We start from the raw sequence: 15,508 nt of genomic DNA on the forward strand, positions 1-15,508 counted from the left end.
ATCAAAAGACCGCAAGCGACAAATTTTTAGGTGTAATCCTGAAGACAAGACGAAAAAATCTAATAAAGCCTAAAAAGTTTGAAAATTTGGCTCCGTTTTCTGTGATATGGAAGGTGTGGTAACTGTTTAAACAATGGGCGAGACCAAGCGCGCATTTCCATTTCCTCTTCGGAGCCACCATTTTTTCCTTCTCCTCCTCTCCACTTTGAAAAGAAAGTGGGTCAAAAGTTGAAATTTATGTCTGGCGTGCTTGATGAAAGGTATGCTAGCTCTTCCCAGATGACTTTTCCAACTTATTTTGCGAATCTGCGTCAAGGTGAAAACCAGGCACGTAGGAAGCACTTTCCTCACGGAGCAGCCGTCAAATTACGTCTTAATCCCTTTAATTGGATGGAATCCCTGTAATCATGTGACGTTTGTCATTTGCTCGGGAGGCATGGCCCCCCCTCGCCCCACCTGGCTTCGTCCCTAGCCGTGCTGCGTAGGTGCGAACTTTACCAATGACGTCATGCTACCAGAAAAGATTTGCTGGACTGCCAGAATATCTGCACATGCTATGTTGCAAAACTCACGCGCGAGTGACGTATTAGACTTATCGGTATGTTCGAAGCGATGGCGAGGCGACTGGAACACTAGTTGTGGTCGACGGGTAAAGTTTTGCACTGTTCTTTTGATGGGACATTGAGTTGGAGCCTTGGTATGTGCATATTTGTACTCTTAGGTCAAGTGGCGTAGTTTCGCGGAATAAGTTGCGGGGCACAAGCAGGGAAAACGGTGTAACCTTTACCTGAGACAACACAAACACGTGTTTCTCCATGAATTTTACCCGCTGTTTTCGGTGAGCTTCCCATTTAAATAAGATGTGTGGTCTCCCCTTAGGCTGGCGGAGCTGCAGCCCCCAGTTTGAAAAGAAGGTTGACTGGAGTCAGGGAGGAGACTGTTTTTATGTGTGGGGGTGGGGTGGGGGGCAGACTAGGCTGTATTGTCCTGGTTGGTACAGTTTTAAATGCTGTATGCCACTTTGAACATGTTTTAGTTGTAGAAAAGCCATGTCAGAAGTTGCGGAGCATATATGCTACAAATCTGAATCTCCAGACCAGTCTCAAAAATATCATCCACTGCAATGCTGCACCAGATCCCTGCACAATATTCTGCTGGGCCTTATGTTTGCACATGCCTAACTCAGGCCAGGCCAGAGTATGCTTCAATTTCAGATAATTTCTGTGCTAAAAATATCATCTGGGTGTTTTTTTCCTGAAAATTCCTTCCCAGTACCTAAACATCCTGGAACAATGGCTTTCTTTGTGATGTGATTAGTGGTGGCTGTGTGCTAAACTTAGTGCTCAGATTTAAAGCATACATGCACTAAAATTTGGGCTACAATGTCACTGCTATGCCTGGGGTTATTCATGCAATGTGTATATTACAGAGCCTTGTGCCCGGAGTTGGGCATGCATCACCACTGATTTTAGGGCATGGAGTGTCATGAGTTGACAATTGACAACATACATGTAATCAATGACAGTATGACTATGATGTGTGAGGAAAGTCATAATTATTTCAAAATTGATAACAGGACTTATCACTATTGCCCACATGAGTTTGTTACACAAAATTTTACCAGAATGCATTGCAGATGACATCCTGAGATGAATTGAAGACTTCCCATAAGATAGTTTTTTCTACTTGGCCTTGATAAACTAGCAGATTATGGTAAATCTTTCTGATCCCAACAATGTAATCCCATGCCTGGAATCTCTTTACCTTACCTCACCTTGTGGTGATCAGGAATGATAAATGACCATTAGGCCTGACAATACTAGTCTTATCAGGCTCCTGGTCCAGTAACCAAACAGCTTCAAAGTATAAATATGCTCAGTGTGAAATGTCACAAATGATTTCCCCCCAGTTCATATCAAGGCTAGACTTGCTCTGTTTAACTGAGGGTGACTATACAACAGGTATAGAAGGGTGTTCCAGTCAGTGATGACCTGCATGCTGAACAAGTTGTGAAGGATGGGAGTCCTAGGTTATTCTTAGCTTCGATTGGTGTCCACATATCATGTCCAGTTGAATCTTGTCAGGAACTCCTCTTTTGACAGTGAAATACCTCTGTGAAACAGCTGATACACTCTAACCATGCCTCCCCTGTGACAACTGTAGTACAGCAAGGGCAACTGGAAGGGTCTGAGCCTTTCAGGGTACTACCAGTGCCTAACTTTGTGGACAAAACACATAGCTTGTCGCTGAACCCGCTCCAGCCACTCCTGATCCAGTCTGTTGAACGGGCCCCAGATGACGCTGTTATACTCCAAGTACGGGCGTACTAAGATCGTGAAGAGTAGTGACAGCATGTGAACATCGATATTGGCAAACGACCGCCTCACGACGGCCAGCACCTGGTTGGCCTTCGAGATCGCTACCGCCGTCCGCACGTGAAACCCCATCCCGAGATCCAAGATGACCCCGAGGTCGATCTCTGTGGGCTCGACCGGGATTTCGGCGTCGTCCAAGAAGTCGGTCGGTCTGAGGTTGCAGCTCCCAATATACAATATTTTGCACTTTGTTGCGTTAAAGGGGGGCAGCCATCCTCTGACGACTTGGCCAGGGCGTCGAGGTCGACCTGTATGGTCAATCCGAGGGCTCAGTCAGGGGCCGTGGGACACAACTGTGTATCTCAGCGTCATCCGCGAGCATCTTCATCACGCTTCGCACGTGATCTGGCTGGTCGTTCACAAATATTATGAATAGCGTTGGTCTCAGCACTGATCCTGGCGGGAGACCGCTGATGACGTCGATCGTATCCGATTTCGAGCCCTGGGGCTGCGCGCTCTGCATCCGTTGGGTAAGGAAAGCCCTGATCCAGTAGAGCTAGTTACCTTTCACACCGTTGGTATGGAGCTTGGAGAGCAGGCATTTGTGAGGCAGGGAATCAAAAGCTTTGCTGAAATCCAGATACGTCACGTCCACCGGCTCTCCATCCTCTATCGCGGCATTCCAATCTTCCATGACTTCTAATGGCTGGGTGATGTAGGACCGCTTTGGAGAAACCCATTTTGAGCTGCACGGAGAAGCCCAGACTCCAGGTAGTGGTTGATGAGGGCATCTCTGACGACAGGTTTGAGTGCCTTGGAGTAAACAGCAGTAAAACTCATTGGGTGGTGGCTCACTGGGGACGGTCGGTTACCTTTCTTGAAGTCCGGGACTACCTCACCAAGCTTCCACTCCTGGTGTAGCCTTCCGGATGCCGGTGATTTTCGGGAAGCGTGCTCAGGGGTTAAGCCAGGACATATGCAGAATCACGAAGAAGCCTTGGGTGTACATCATCTGGCCAAGAGGTGCTAGAGGTGTTCTGAGCAGTCAATTTCTCTGTTATTGCCCGGGTGGGGATGTCCACATCATCTAGAAATGGTCCAGTAGAGCTGCAAGACATCACAGGTATGGTACTAGACCTTTCATCCATAAAAACACTGGTCAAGAATTTACAGAGAATATTGTCTTTTCCTTCATTGCTACAATCATCATCAAGAAGGTCTTCTACCTTGCATCTTGGGCATAGTCTTGAGTTGGCATACCTCTGAAAGACCTGGGAGTTTCTTTGAGGTCTGCTACTAGTTTCATCTCATGCACTTTTCAAAGATGTCTGGTCAACTTTTTAAGGTCATTGCAGCACCACACAAATTTGGCATGGTCAAGAATATCCTGTCTCTGCATGTTTGTGTGTCATAGTCTTTTCTTACTGATGTTTAGCTGTGTGGCCCATGGGTTCATGCACAGGTTCTTCTTTGGTCTAGTCATTCTCTTGACAGAGCAAAGCTCAATAGCCCTGATGATTTTCTCCTTAAAGAGCTTGTAGGCTTCTTGGAGGCTGAATTTCTACATCAGGGACCAGTCCATTAACCTTAGGATGTCTGATAGGTGCTCATAATTTGTGTGTATCAGCTGTCCTGGATGAAGAGGTTGCATATGTTGTCTGATGGACTCCTATATATGCAGCCAAGTATGAAGGTGCGCTTCCCTTTTCAGGCCATTTTCAGCCATACTTGCTCTAGGGTACTTGACTCAAATGGGCATTCAGCTGCATTTAGTAGGTTGGACACATAGACACATATGCCTCTGTTTCCACTAGATTGCAGGTTGGCCAGAGGTGGATTCAAGTTTGTGTACAGGGTGTACCCAAATACCATTGGGGTGATGTTGCAATAGGGACCTTTAAGGCTATGGGAGGGCCTTGTCAAAAGTGTATCTGGCTTGCTGTCACAAATATGCACACACGAATCACCCCTTTTAATAAGGAACTGGTCTGCATTGTTGTGTAATACCTCCAGACCTTGATTTCCCCTGTGCTGTGTGACATTGTGTAGTCATTGTGGTCCTGGAGAGCCAGCATAGGCTTGAGCCTGAGTGCGACGACCCATGGATCCATCCTGAGTGACTGTGGTCACTGGGGTGCTGACCTGTCAGGGTCCCCAGAACCTCTAGGACCCTAGGTGGGGTGACCCATGGATCCATCCTGAGTGACTGTGGTCACTGGGGTGCTGTCATGTGAGGGTCCCCAGAACCTCTAGGACCCTAGGTGGGGTGACCCATGGATCCATCCTGAGTGACTGTGGTCACTGGGGTGCTGACCTGTCAGGGTCCCCAGAACCTCTAGGACCCTAGGTGGGGTGACCCATGGATCCATCCTGAGTGACTGTGGTCACTGGGGTGCTGACCTGTCAGGGTCCCCAGAACCTCTAGGACCCTAGGTGGGGTGACCCATGGATCCATCCTGAGTGACTGTGGTCACTGGGGTGCTGTCATGTGAGGGTCCCCAGAACCTTTAGGACCCTAGGTGGGGTGACCCACTTTACCCTCACCATCAGTCTCCAGTACAGGGGGCAGCCACTTGGGTGCCTGTGGAGTGCCATCTCATCTCTCATCTCATCTGATACTATCTCATGCATATATATGCCTGCTTGCCTATATGGGTTCCTTGTCTGATAGCCTGAGTATTATACTTGATTAGAAGCTAGATTGTGTCATAGTGCCTCTATTTCACCTCCTCACATTTACTCATACGTATGATGACTTTTGCAGGACATTCTGTATCAGTTACTACAAACATACATCTGGAAGCCTGTTGCAAACACAAAATTGAGAGAAGACTGCTCTCTGCCAAGAGGAACATTTTTGCTTGAGTTGGAGGAATAAGAACTGTTTGCTAATATTGTAGACTGAGTGTGCACCACCATGGGAAAGAAGCCAAGGAAAGGTATGCATGGCAATGACATAGGTAATGTGATGCAATATGGATTCAAAAGTAAGGGCATGCCAGAAGGGCGAGATTTTCTTAGATTAGCACTTGCACCAGTCCATAGGGATGGGTACCTTTGCAGATCTGGTAATTGTTCAGTTAAGAAACTGGTAAGTAGTACCAGTTAGTACCATCATCATGCTGGCCACAGGCTATCATTCCCAACTTTGTGCTATTGAAGCCCTGACATGTTGAGCACAGGCACTGCTTCAGTAGGCCAGTGATAGGTCAAGCCTAGCTATTGATATTGTGGTGCCGAAATCTGACATTCCTCATGCATAGTAGCAATACCAAGGTTAGCACTATCTACATGCCGGATCCAGTATGGGGTTGTGCGTGCTATGACTGATTCCATTTGACATGCCGTGTGAGGCCCAGTGTAGGCCTTGTGCTCCTCTGCTCTGCCTGCAGTTACATGTAACATGCGTACGTTTTTTTCCAAATGAATAACAAGAGATCATAATCAGTCAGGCCTCACACAGGTACGTGGAGTCCTTCAGTGACTGGCAAGGTACAGCAGTGCATGCCTTGGCTTGGGTAGCGTAAGAAGTCTAGACTCAGCCTGGCTAACACACTGTGTGTCGTCCACCAGCCGATCATCGGTCTAAAGAAGAGCTGCAGCTGCAGGCGATTGGCGACATAATTGGTGAGCTGATCGACGCACACCGGCAAAAGAAGGATGTAAATCTCAGCCGGATGAAGACGAGGATCTCGTCCCACTACGGCTTGGACTCGTCGCCTCGCCTGGTGGACATCATCGCGGCCGTGCCCCAGCAGTATCGCACCGTCCTAGTGCCCAAGCTCAAGGCAAAGCCCATCCGAACGGCCAGTGGGGTAGGCAATGCAGACTTGTTGGTTTCCTACGGACCATCTGTAGATTGCACCTGAGTCTTCGTTCGACCTCGTTCCAGTTTGCTTGCAGTTGTTTCCATGTTTGATGGACAGGTTATTGGTCGAACTTTGACTGTGGCTCTAATCGCCATAGCACAACATCAGGTCAGCTCCAGTTTACTGCATATGTGAGCGGGCGGGATGTGAGCTTCTGTTAATTAACGTTCTCGTTTGTGGGTGCGGACATTGATAACTTCATATTCTCTGACTTCGCGATGTTCGCGAAGTTCGCGACGAACGGAAATTGTTTCGCACATGTCGGATACTTGTTCGAAGAAGGAAATGCGATCATGCACCTTGTCGCGGTACAGCGAGCTGAAGCGAGCGTGTTTCGCATTTGTCGGATACTTGTTTGAAGAAGGAAATGCGATCATGCTCCTTGTAACGGTATAGCGAGCTGAAGCGAGCGGCCCGTTTTCCCCGGCGACGTCAGATTGCGGTGGTGGCGGTGATGTGCAAGCCGCACCGCTGCCCGCACATCAGCATGACGGGCAACATCTGCGCGTACTGTCCGGGCGGGCCCGACTCCGACTTCGAGTACTCCACGCAGTCGTACACGGGGTACGAGCCGACCAGCATGCGCGCCATCCGGGCCAGGTACAACCCGTACCTGCAGACCCGGCACCGGGTGGAGCAGGTGAGTGGGCCGGCTGCAGAACCCCTTGTTGCGCACCGGGGGTGCACTAGTGAGGCATGGTCCCGCGGGGCGGAGGGGGGGGGACACAGGGCGCACTGGTGAGACACGATGCCGGGGGGGGGGGGGGGGGCACAGGGCGCTTTGGTGGGGGACGGTGCCGCGGTAGCAGAAGTAACCTGCTATAGCTCAATGCTCCCTTTGCTGCTGGTGGAAGCTGTGCGCTGGCGGACTCGTTTCCACGGGTGTGGTCCTCCCGACTCGCAGCGTGACCAGGATGAATAGTGGGCAGAATGTGGAGGGAAGGGGCAGTGATGACATCAGTGAAAATGTCTGGTGCATGAGCTGATTTAAGTCATAACTAAGAATGTGGAGGGAAAGAGCAGTAATGACATCAGTGAAAATGGCTGATGCATGAGCTGATTTAATTAATAACTAACTGACTTGTGTAATCACCCGGACCATCCAGCCTTCATTTCAGCACCCTTAAAAGATGATCGTGGAAAATCATCGTCCGTTTTTTGCCTCCTCGAATGATATGTCAGCGAATATAAATTATGACCTACATTGATATATTAGTATCTACGAGTGTATGCTCCAAAGTATAGCTGCAAAACCGTATCTGAAATCGCGCTCTATTCAGGTATTTTGGGGGTCACTTTCCAGAAATGATTGTGGCAGGTTCCAACAGAAGTTTTATAGTTTTTGAACCCTTTCTTTCAATGCATTGCAGCGCGTTGACATTGACCTTTTGTTAGATTATGAAATCATCTTGGGGATGGGTATAGCCCCCATTGACATGCAAAATGACACCTGAACCCCCAGCACTTCACTTACAGCCAGTATGTTTCTCCAGCTGAAGCAGCTGGGTCACAGCGTGGACAAGGTCGAGTTCATCGTGATGGGCGGCACGTTCATGGCTCTGCCGGAGGACTATCGCGACTTTTTCATCCGAAATCTGCACGACGCCTTATCAGGACATACGAGCGGCTCCGTCCAGGTACAGTGTGCTGCTTAGTGTCCCTGTCCAGGTGCAGTGAGATGCTCAGTGTCCCTGTCCAGGTGCAGTGAGATGCTCAGTGTCCCTGTCCAGGTACAGTGCACCGCTCAGTGTCCCTGCCCAGGTGCGGTGTGCCGCTCAGTGTCCCTGTCCAGTTCAGGGAGGCGGGGTAGCGATCAGGAGGTTCACTGGAGGTGCGCAGGATGATGTTATGAGAGCAGCTCCACGTGGTTATCATTTATGTGCACACGAACATGTGGTTAGGTTTCTAGGTAGTCAATTACGCACCATCGTATGATCAAGGTTCGATAGTTGTAATATGCGATCAGCGATTGCTGATCACGTGTTCAGAAGCCCCGCTCGAATGCAACAGAACGCGCACTGCCTGCTGCCCGTCCGTAAGCCGTTGGTGGCGGTCGACCGTCAACGCATGTCCTGGGCCACCAACGAGGGAAGTCATTGTGCGCAGCGAGGTACGCAAACATAGGAAAACGTATTTGTGTTCGGCCCGATGTGCCAAATGAAGGCGGCGTCCGTCTGAGCGGGGCGTGGTGGGATGCGTGTCGGGCCGAACGTGTGCGCGCGGGCCGCTGTGCGGCAACGGCCGTCCGCGCGGCCGCGGTCAGCAGCGTGCCCTCGCCCCGCGGTCAGCGCGGCCGCGGTCAGCAGCGTGCCCTCGCCCCGCGGTCAGCGCGGCCGCGGTCAGCAGCGTGCCCTCGCCCCGCGGTCAGCGCGGCAGCGGTCAGCAGCGTGCCCTCGCCCCGCGCAGGAGGCGGTGCAGTACTCCGAGCGCAGTCGCACTAAGTGCATCGGCATCACGATCGAGACGCGGCCCGACTACTGCCTGCGCCGCCACCTCAGCGACATGCTGCTGTACGGCTGCACGCGGCTGGAGATTGGCGTCCAGGTGAGCCGGCCTCCGACCGCCGCCAGCCGCTCGGCTCTCCCGCGCTGCCCCCCCCCCCCCCCCTGTCCTTGTCAGGGAGCCGGCCTCTAACCGCCGCCAGCCGCTCGGCTCTCCCGCGCTGCCCCCCCCCCCCCCCCCCTGTCATAGGCAGGGAGCCGGCGCGGCGTCCTCCCCGCCGGCTAGGGCAGTGCGCGGCCCGAACACCGCCCAGGGTTGCTGACGTGGTCTTGCCAGCGGTGACGCGGACTCAGTACATTAATGGGGATCTGGCCGCCGCTGGTCTCCCCGTGAAGACTGTTTTAGGCGGATTGTCTGGCTGGAGCCGTGTTCGGCAGTGTGTCCTGCAGCCGACGCTACCAGCGTGTGATTATCTTCGGACTTGTGGTCGGTCGTGGCGGGGTGCGACTGAGTTTGGCTGGTACTGGAGACACAGTTGCAGCGCTGCGTCCGGTGACCGATGGCCGCTGTGGTGGCGCGTGCTAACCGGCCGGCCCGCGCCCAGTCGGTGTACGAGGACGTGGCGCGCGACACCAACCGCGGCCACACGGTGCGCGCCGTCTGCGAGAGCTTCCAGATGAGCAAGGACGCCGGCTTCAAGGTGGTGGCGCACATGATGCCCGACCTGCCCAACGTCGACCTCGAGCGCGACATACAGCAGTTCGTGGTGAGTTGTGCGTGTCGATGGCGAACGTGAGCGGCGCATGCACGCACTGTCAAGAAGTGGTATGTGGATCTGGATGGACGAATGCCTTCAGTTGGTGATCGTGAGACCTGAAATGGTCGGCACACTGTTTTGAACGGGATCCCGAGGTGATCTAGTATCGCAGCCGTGCCGCGCCACCTGAGCGGCCGCTTGCCATCTTGTGAGGATCGAATGTGGCCACCGGTCCGTGTGTGCGCCTCAGTCGCGGTCACGGCGTCCGGCCGCGCCTGTCGCCGCGACGCCTCCGCCATCGCGCCGCTCACCCGCGCCCCCACCCGGGCAGGAGTTCTTCGAGAACCCGCAGTTCCGCGCCGACGGTCTCAAGATCTACCCGACGCTGGTGATCCGCGGCACGGGCCTGTACGAGCTGTGGAAGACGGGCCGCTACCGCAGCTACCCGCCCAGCGCGCTGGTGGACCTGGTGGCGCGCGTGCTGGCCCTGGTGCCGCCCTGGACCCGCGTCTACCGTGTCCAGAGGGACATACCCATGCCGCTGGTCTCGTGAGTCACACGGCCCGGACCCGAGGCCTGCCAGCTGTGTGTGTGGGGGTGAGAACACGGACCTAATACTGTTCGTCTCGTGAGTCACACGGCCCGGACCCGAGGCCTGCCAGCTGTGTGTGGGGGTGAAAACACGGACCTAATACTGTTCGTCTCGTGAGTCACACGGCCCGGACTCGAGGCCTGCCAGCTGTGTGTGTGGGGGTGAGAACACGGACCTAATACTGTTCGTCTCGTGAGTCACGCGGCCCGGACTCGAGGCCTGCCAGCTGTGTGTGGGGGTGAGAACACGGACCTAATACTGTTCGTCTCGTGAGTCACACGGCCCGGACTCGAGGCCTGCCAGCTGTGTGTGGGGGTGAGAACACGCACCTGATACTGTTCGTCTCGTGAGTCACACGGGCCGACCTCAAGGCCTGCCAGCTGTGTGTATGTGTGGGGGGGGGGGGGGGGGGCGGAAACACGCGCCTAAAAATGCCCGTCTCGTGAACAGCCGGGACAGGCCTTAGGCTATTTCCATCCTGCATATAAATACGGTGACTTTAGCACTCTTCTCTTGACTACGGCGTCTATGGCACCTTTGGGGCCTTTGGCGACTTTGGCTCCCCCGCGCCGTCAGGTCGGGCGTCGAGCACGGTAACCTGCGTGAGCTGGCGCTGGCGCGCATGCGCGACCTGGGCACCACGTGCCGCGACGTACGCACCCGCGAGGTCGGCATCCAGGAGATCCATCATAAGGTCCGGCCCTACCAGGTCAGTGCAGAGCGGAAGCTTACAGGGTCGGGTCCTGCCAGGTCAGTGCGGAGCAGAAGGTTACACGGTCGGGCCTTATGAGTTCAGTGCGGAGCAGATGCTGGCAAGGTCCGGCCCTACCAGGTCAGTGCAGAGCAGAAGGTTACAAGGTCGGGCCCTGCCAGGTCTGTGCAGAGAAGATGCTGGCAAGGTCCGGCCCTGCCAGGTCAGTGCAGAGCAGAAGGTTACAAGGTCGGGCCCTGACAGGTCAGTGCGGAGCAGATGCTGGCAAGGTTCGGTCTTACCAGGTCAGTGTGGAGGAGATACCTGACGACCGAGGGCGGTGACTGGATGGGCACTGAACGCGTGTGTGCGCACAAATGCAGCTATCTGAATGCGTTTGTGAAGTGCCTTGCTCGACGTTGACCCGGTGTGCTGTTCGCTCTGCACCTCCCCCCCCCCACCCCTCCCACCCCCACCCCCACCCCCACCCCCACCCCCATCAGTTGTTTCTTCCTAATCCTGTTCGTTTTGACCGCTTCGCCCATCTGGCTGCTGAGTGACCTCGCCCCCCCCCCCCCCTGGCTGACTGGCTGTTACCTCTTTATGTGTATGTGCCGCCCGTCTCGCTGCTAACCGTGACTTCGCCGCCCCTTGGCTGACCGGTTATAATCTTCCCCCACACGTGCGTGTCCCGCCCGTCTGGCCGCTGACCGTGACCTCGCCTCCCCCCTGGCTGACCGGTTATAATCCCCCCGCACGTGTCCCGCCCGTCTGGCTGCTGACCGTGACCTCGCCTCTCCTGGCTGACCGGTCGTGACCTTCCCCCGTGCGTGTCCCGCCCGTCTGACTGCTGACCGTGACCTCGCCTCCCCCTGGCTGACCGGTTGTGACCTTCCCCCGTGCGTGTCCCGCCCGTCTGGCTGCTGACCGTGACCTCGCCTCCCGTGGCTGACCGGTTGTGCCCTTCCCCCGTGCGTGTCCCGCCCGTCTGGCTGCTGACCGTGACCTCCTCCCCCGTCGCTCGCAGGTGGAGCTGATCCGCCGTGATTACGCGGCCAACGGCGGCTGGGAGACATTCCTCTCGTACGAGGACCCCGACCAGGACATCCTGGTGGGCCTGCTCAGGCTCCGCAAGTGCTCGGCCGAGACGTTCCGGTGAGCGGGCGCCGGCTGGCGATCAGGGGGGTCTTCTGCTGACTGTCCTTTGTCGCACGCGGCTAGTACTAATGAATATCTATCAGGACATTACCGACATTGACGATGCTCCTCATTAACGATCATGTTATGGTCCACGGATATGCGAATGGACTACGCGATGCTATAATGTCTCTACCCTAAGGGCATCGTGGTTAGACACCACCATTGTACGTTCACTACTCTGCGCATTGCGTGTGACAGCAGCACCTGTGCGCGCCCCCAGGCCGGAGATGAAGACAGCCACGTCGGTGGTGCGCGAGCTGCACGTGTACGGCTCGGTGGTGCCCGTCTCCAGCCGCGACCCGACCAAGTTCCAGCACCAGGGCTTCGGCACGCTGCTGATGGAGGAGGCGGAGCGGATCGCGCGCGACGAGCACGGCGCGGCCAAGATCTGCGTCATCTCCGGTCAGTCGACGGCGGCGCCGCGGCGCTCGGCCCGGGCGCTCAGGGTGATCGTCGGAATCGCCCTGACCGCCCGATCGTCATCAGTCATTATCGTTCCGCTTTCAGGCGTTATTGAGTAGTTTGAGGCGGAAAGGGGTCATGCTCAACCTGCTTTTGGGTTAGTTTTGCGGAAGAATTGAAACGAGGCATCAGTACCACTGGTGGAATAATTGTTCGGAGTATCGTCCACAGGTGGTGTTAATGTGACAGCACACCAGACGAGGACGGTAGTCCGAACCATATCTGTCCAGACGAGGACGGTAGTCTAAACCATATCTGACCAGACAAGGACGGTAGTCCGAACCATATCTGTCCAGACGAGGACGGTAGTCCGAACCATATCTGTCCAGATGAGGACGGTAGTCCGAACCATGTCTGTCCAGACGAGGACGGTGGTCCGAACCATATCTGTCCAGACGAGGACGGTAGTCCGAACCATATCTGTCCAGACGAGGACGGTAGTCCGAACCATGTCTGTCCAGACGAGGACGGTGGTCCGAACCATATCTGTCCAGACGAGGACAGTAGTCCGATCCATATCTGTCCAGACGAGGACGGTAGTCCGAGCCATATCTGTCCAGACGAGGACGGTAGTCTAAACCATATCTGACCAGACAAGGACGGTAGTCCGAACCATGTCTGTCCAGACGAGGACGGTAGTCCGAACCATATCTGGCCAGACGAGGACGGTAGTCCGAACCATATCTGTCCAGACGAGGACGGTAGTCCGAACCATATCTCTCCAGACGAGGACGGTAGTCCGAACCATGTCTGTCTTGTAGTAATTTGTTGGGTACTGATGACACCGAAATCCACTACAGCCGCTGCTTGTGTGGCCCAGCACCGTGATCGCAGCACCGGTACTAACTGGTCCGTGATGTGGTGCCCATCTGTGAACGTTCACCCTGGTGCGCGGTCTAGCCGGGCCGACCTTCTGACGTCCGCGCCGCCCGCTGCAGGGGTCGGCACGCGCAACTACTACCGCAAGCTCGGCTACGAGCTGGATGGGCCGTACATGTCCAAGTCGCTGAGCTGAGACGCCTCCGGCTGCCGGCGCGCCGTGCCGCCCCGCTCACGCACGCAGGCCGGCGGCGCGCGTCCTGCCGCGGTGGGCCGCTGGAGTTCGCCCCGCCGTGGAACTTCCGCAGAGCGGCGGAGGCGCAGGGTGATCAGTGCAACGTCTGTGATTGAGCTGCCCTGATCGATTGCCACCGCTCGCCTCTGTGCGCAGCACATGATGTGGTTGGGTGGAAGGCGCGTGTTTTCGAACTGCGCGTCTGTTTGACGCGGGGTACGCTGTGAGCATCGGTGGACATGTCGCTGTGGCACGGGCCCCGAATATCGATGTGCGGTGTTTGTTACCTATGTATGAAATGCAAACTTGACGGCGCTTCGTTGATAGATTGGTGCGGACTGATGGTTTACTGGAAGCTGGCCGTATGCATGTTATTTAATTGCACCTGGCGTGTAGTGACATGCGATGCCATTAATTGTAAAGTGACAGCTCATACTGACTTTCCCGACAGATTACGTGGAGCCAGTTGCGTGCGCAATGGAGTGAGGTGTTTGCTATGTGCAAAACAAACATTGCCCCGCCTGCCCAATAGGTGCCCGCAGTCTGGGCCCCATATCCCCAGCGGCGGTCATGGCCGTGCTGTTACTCTCGCATGTTCCTCGCCTTTCCAGTGGTGCGAAAACATACTTTGCGCCTCCTTTGTGTCAGGCGATAGCCCCAAGTTGGCGATTGTTATCTTCTGCATCTGCGCACTAGTGCAAATAGAGTCGACCCCGGAGCGACGTTCGCATCAAACTTGGCCGTGGCATGAAATGACAGTCGCTAGACGGGCGCGCTAAGACTGGATATGTGTCAGGATCTGGTGCTGACTTGCGACAATAAACCCGTCCTCCGGCGTTTTCGCGTGCAATGCCATTTTTAGTACATTGGCTGGAGTCATCGACCATTAGTCTGAGATCAACAAAAAAGGTGAAAGTGGAATTAAACAACCCACATACTTGCTCAGACAGCTTACATGTGCAGTGTCTTTAGCGGAACTGTGTCTTGCATGCTCAATAGGTATACTCGGCCCCAATGTACTGCACTCGAGATTTGGTAACAGGTCGACAGCGGAAGCAAATTGTGCTTCGGTCGGTATGATTGAAACCGATCCACGTGGCGAGAGCGAGTGGTCGGCGAGGGGCACAACCTTCTCCACAGTTTGTGGATGTTGAGCCGTGAATCAGATTACATCGTGTTGTGGTCGCCAGAAATTTACTGCCTTATGCGTACTGTGCATGCTGCCATCTGCTTCGTAGTAATTTACTTCTAGTGGGAGCCGGGCTACAAAACTGGGTCTTTTAAATATGGGTGCGTGTAAATTCATCCACGAATGGATCTACTCAAAACAGCACACAGAAGTGTGGTTTGTGTAAATCGACTTAAATCTGACATGATATACAAAGGGAGGCCGTTTTCAGTAAAGTGGCTTTCGAGTCGGTATACACGTTCCCTGTCTTAACATTTGCAGCACATTAGTACTGCACCTTGGGACGTTACACGCTCCTACAACGCGCGCCAGAATTGTAAACTTCCACCCGGCTGTATACATCGCCCTCCACCCGGCAGCGCACGAGGCAGGGAGAGAGCAGGGGGAAGGGCGATATACTGTCCGTGTTTCGGTAAGGTGCGGGGTTTCATGTGCTCAACTGCTCCTTGTTTTAAACTTGAGCCTAGCTTTTTTAGCCAGGGCCATGATAACTTATGCTAGGCATTGTTTCAGCTTTGAAAGAGGATATGGATATCGTGGATATGGATGGATATCAACATTTATTTTGCTATGCATGACGAGCATTGCATCACGTATGAGGGCCTATGAAACTGGTGTTTTAAAATTTGAATCTGTTCGTGAAAAGTTAGCTTCAATAGACAGCAATTTGGCATTGGCTGGTTTTGTGTTGTCATAATTAGCACATTCTGTAAGAAGTCAAATTTTTGAAATTACATGTTGGCATATGATAATCATGTTCAACCAATGCCAATCAAATCCTGGGCAAAATTAACATTTCAACTCAAGTAATATTTTGCACAATCTCTAATGTCCTGTGATGCATGCTTCTGCCCCCTCCCCACTGTTCAAAATGGCAAACTGCCAATGGTGGTTCTATGCATGTCAGTTCATAAACTGCAGGAATTAATTAAGAAAC

General features: G+C 54.0%; 1 protein-coding gene across 1 annotated transcript; it reads left to right on the forward strand.

The window, feature by feature from the left end:
* Positions 1-617: 617 nt before the first annotated feature.
* Positions 618-14,219, forward strand: Elp3 (elongator complex protein 3). The gene is made up of 12 exons (XM_037229835.1): positions 618-649; positions 5,080-5,254; positions 5,889-6,130; positions 6,621-6,824; positions 7,678-7,821; positions 8,591-8,728; positions 9,231-9,392; positions 9,715-9,932; positions 10,552-10,684; positions 11,694-11,821; positions 12,087-12,268; positions 13,267-14,219. The coding sequence occupies exons 2-12, from the start codon at positions 5,233-5,235 to the stop codon at positions 13,341-13,343; spliced, it is 1,650 nt and encodes a 549-aa protein (XP_037085730.1). The 5' UTR covers positions 618-649; positions 5,080-5,232; the 3' UTR covers positions 13,344-14,219.
* Positions 14,220-15,508: the final 1,289 nt, after the last annotated feature.

The sequence above is a fragment of the Pollicipes pollicipes genome, unplaced genomic scaffold (genome assembly GCF_011947565.3).
Source record: "Pollicipes pollicipes isolate AB1234 unplaced genomic scaffold, Ppol_2.1 Scaffold_6138;HRSCAF=7277_pilon_pilon_pilon, whole genome shotgun sequence".
Classification (NCBI taxonomy): domain Eukaryota; kingdom Metazoa; phylum Arthropoda; class Thecostraca; order Pollicipedomorpha; family Pollicipedidae; genus Pollicipes; species Pollicipes pollicipes.

Coding starts and splice junctions, on each gene's coding strand:
- Elp3 (XM_037229835.1), top strand. CDS start 5,233: ATGGGAAAGAAGCCAAGGAAAG. Junction 6,825..7,677: donor CCCGGCACCGGGTGGAGCAG/GTGAGTGGGCCG, acceptor ATGTTTCTCCAG/CTGAAGCAGCTGGGTCACAG. Junction 11,822..12,086: donor TGCTCGGCCGAGACGTTCCG/GTGAGCGGGCGC, acceptor GCGCGCCCCCAG/GCCGGAGATGAAGACAGCCA.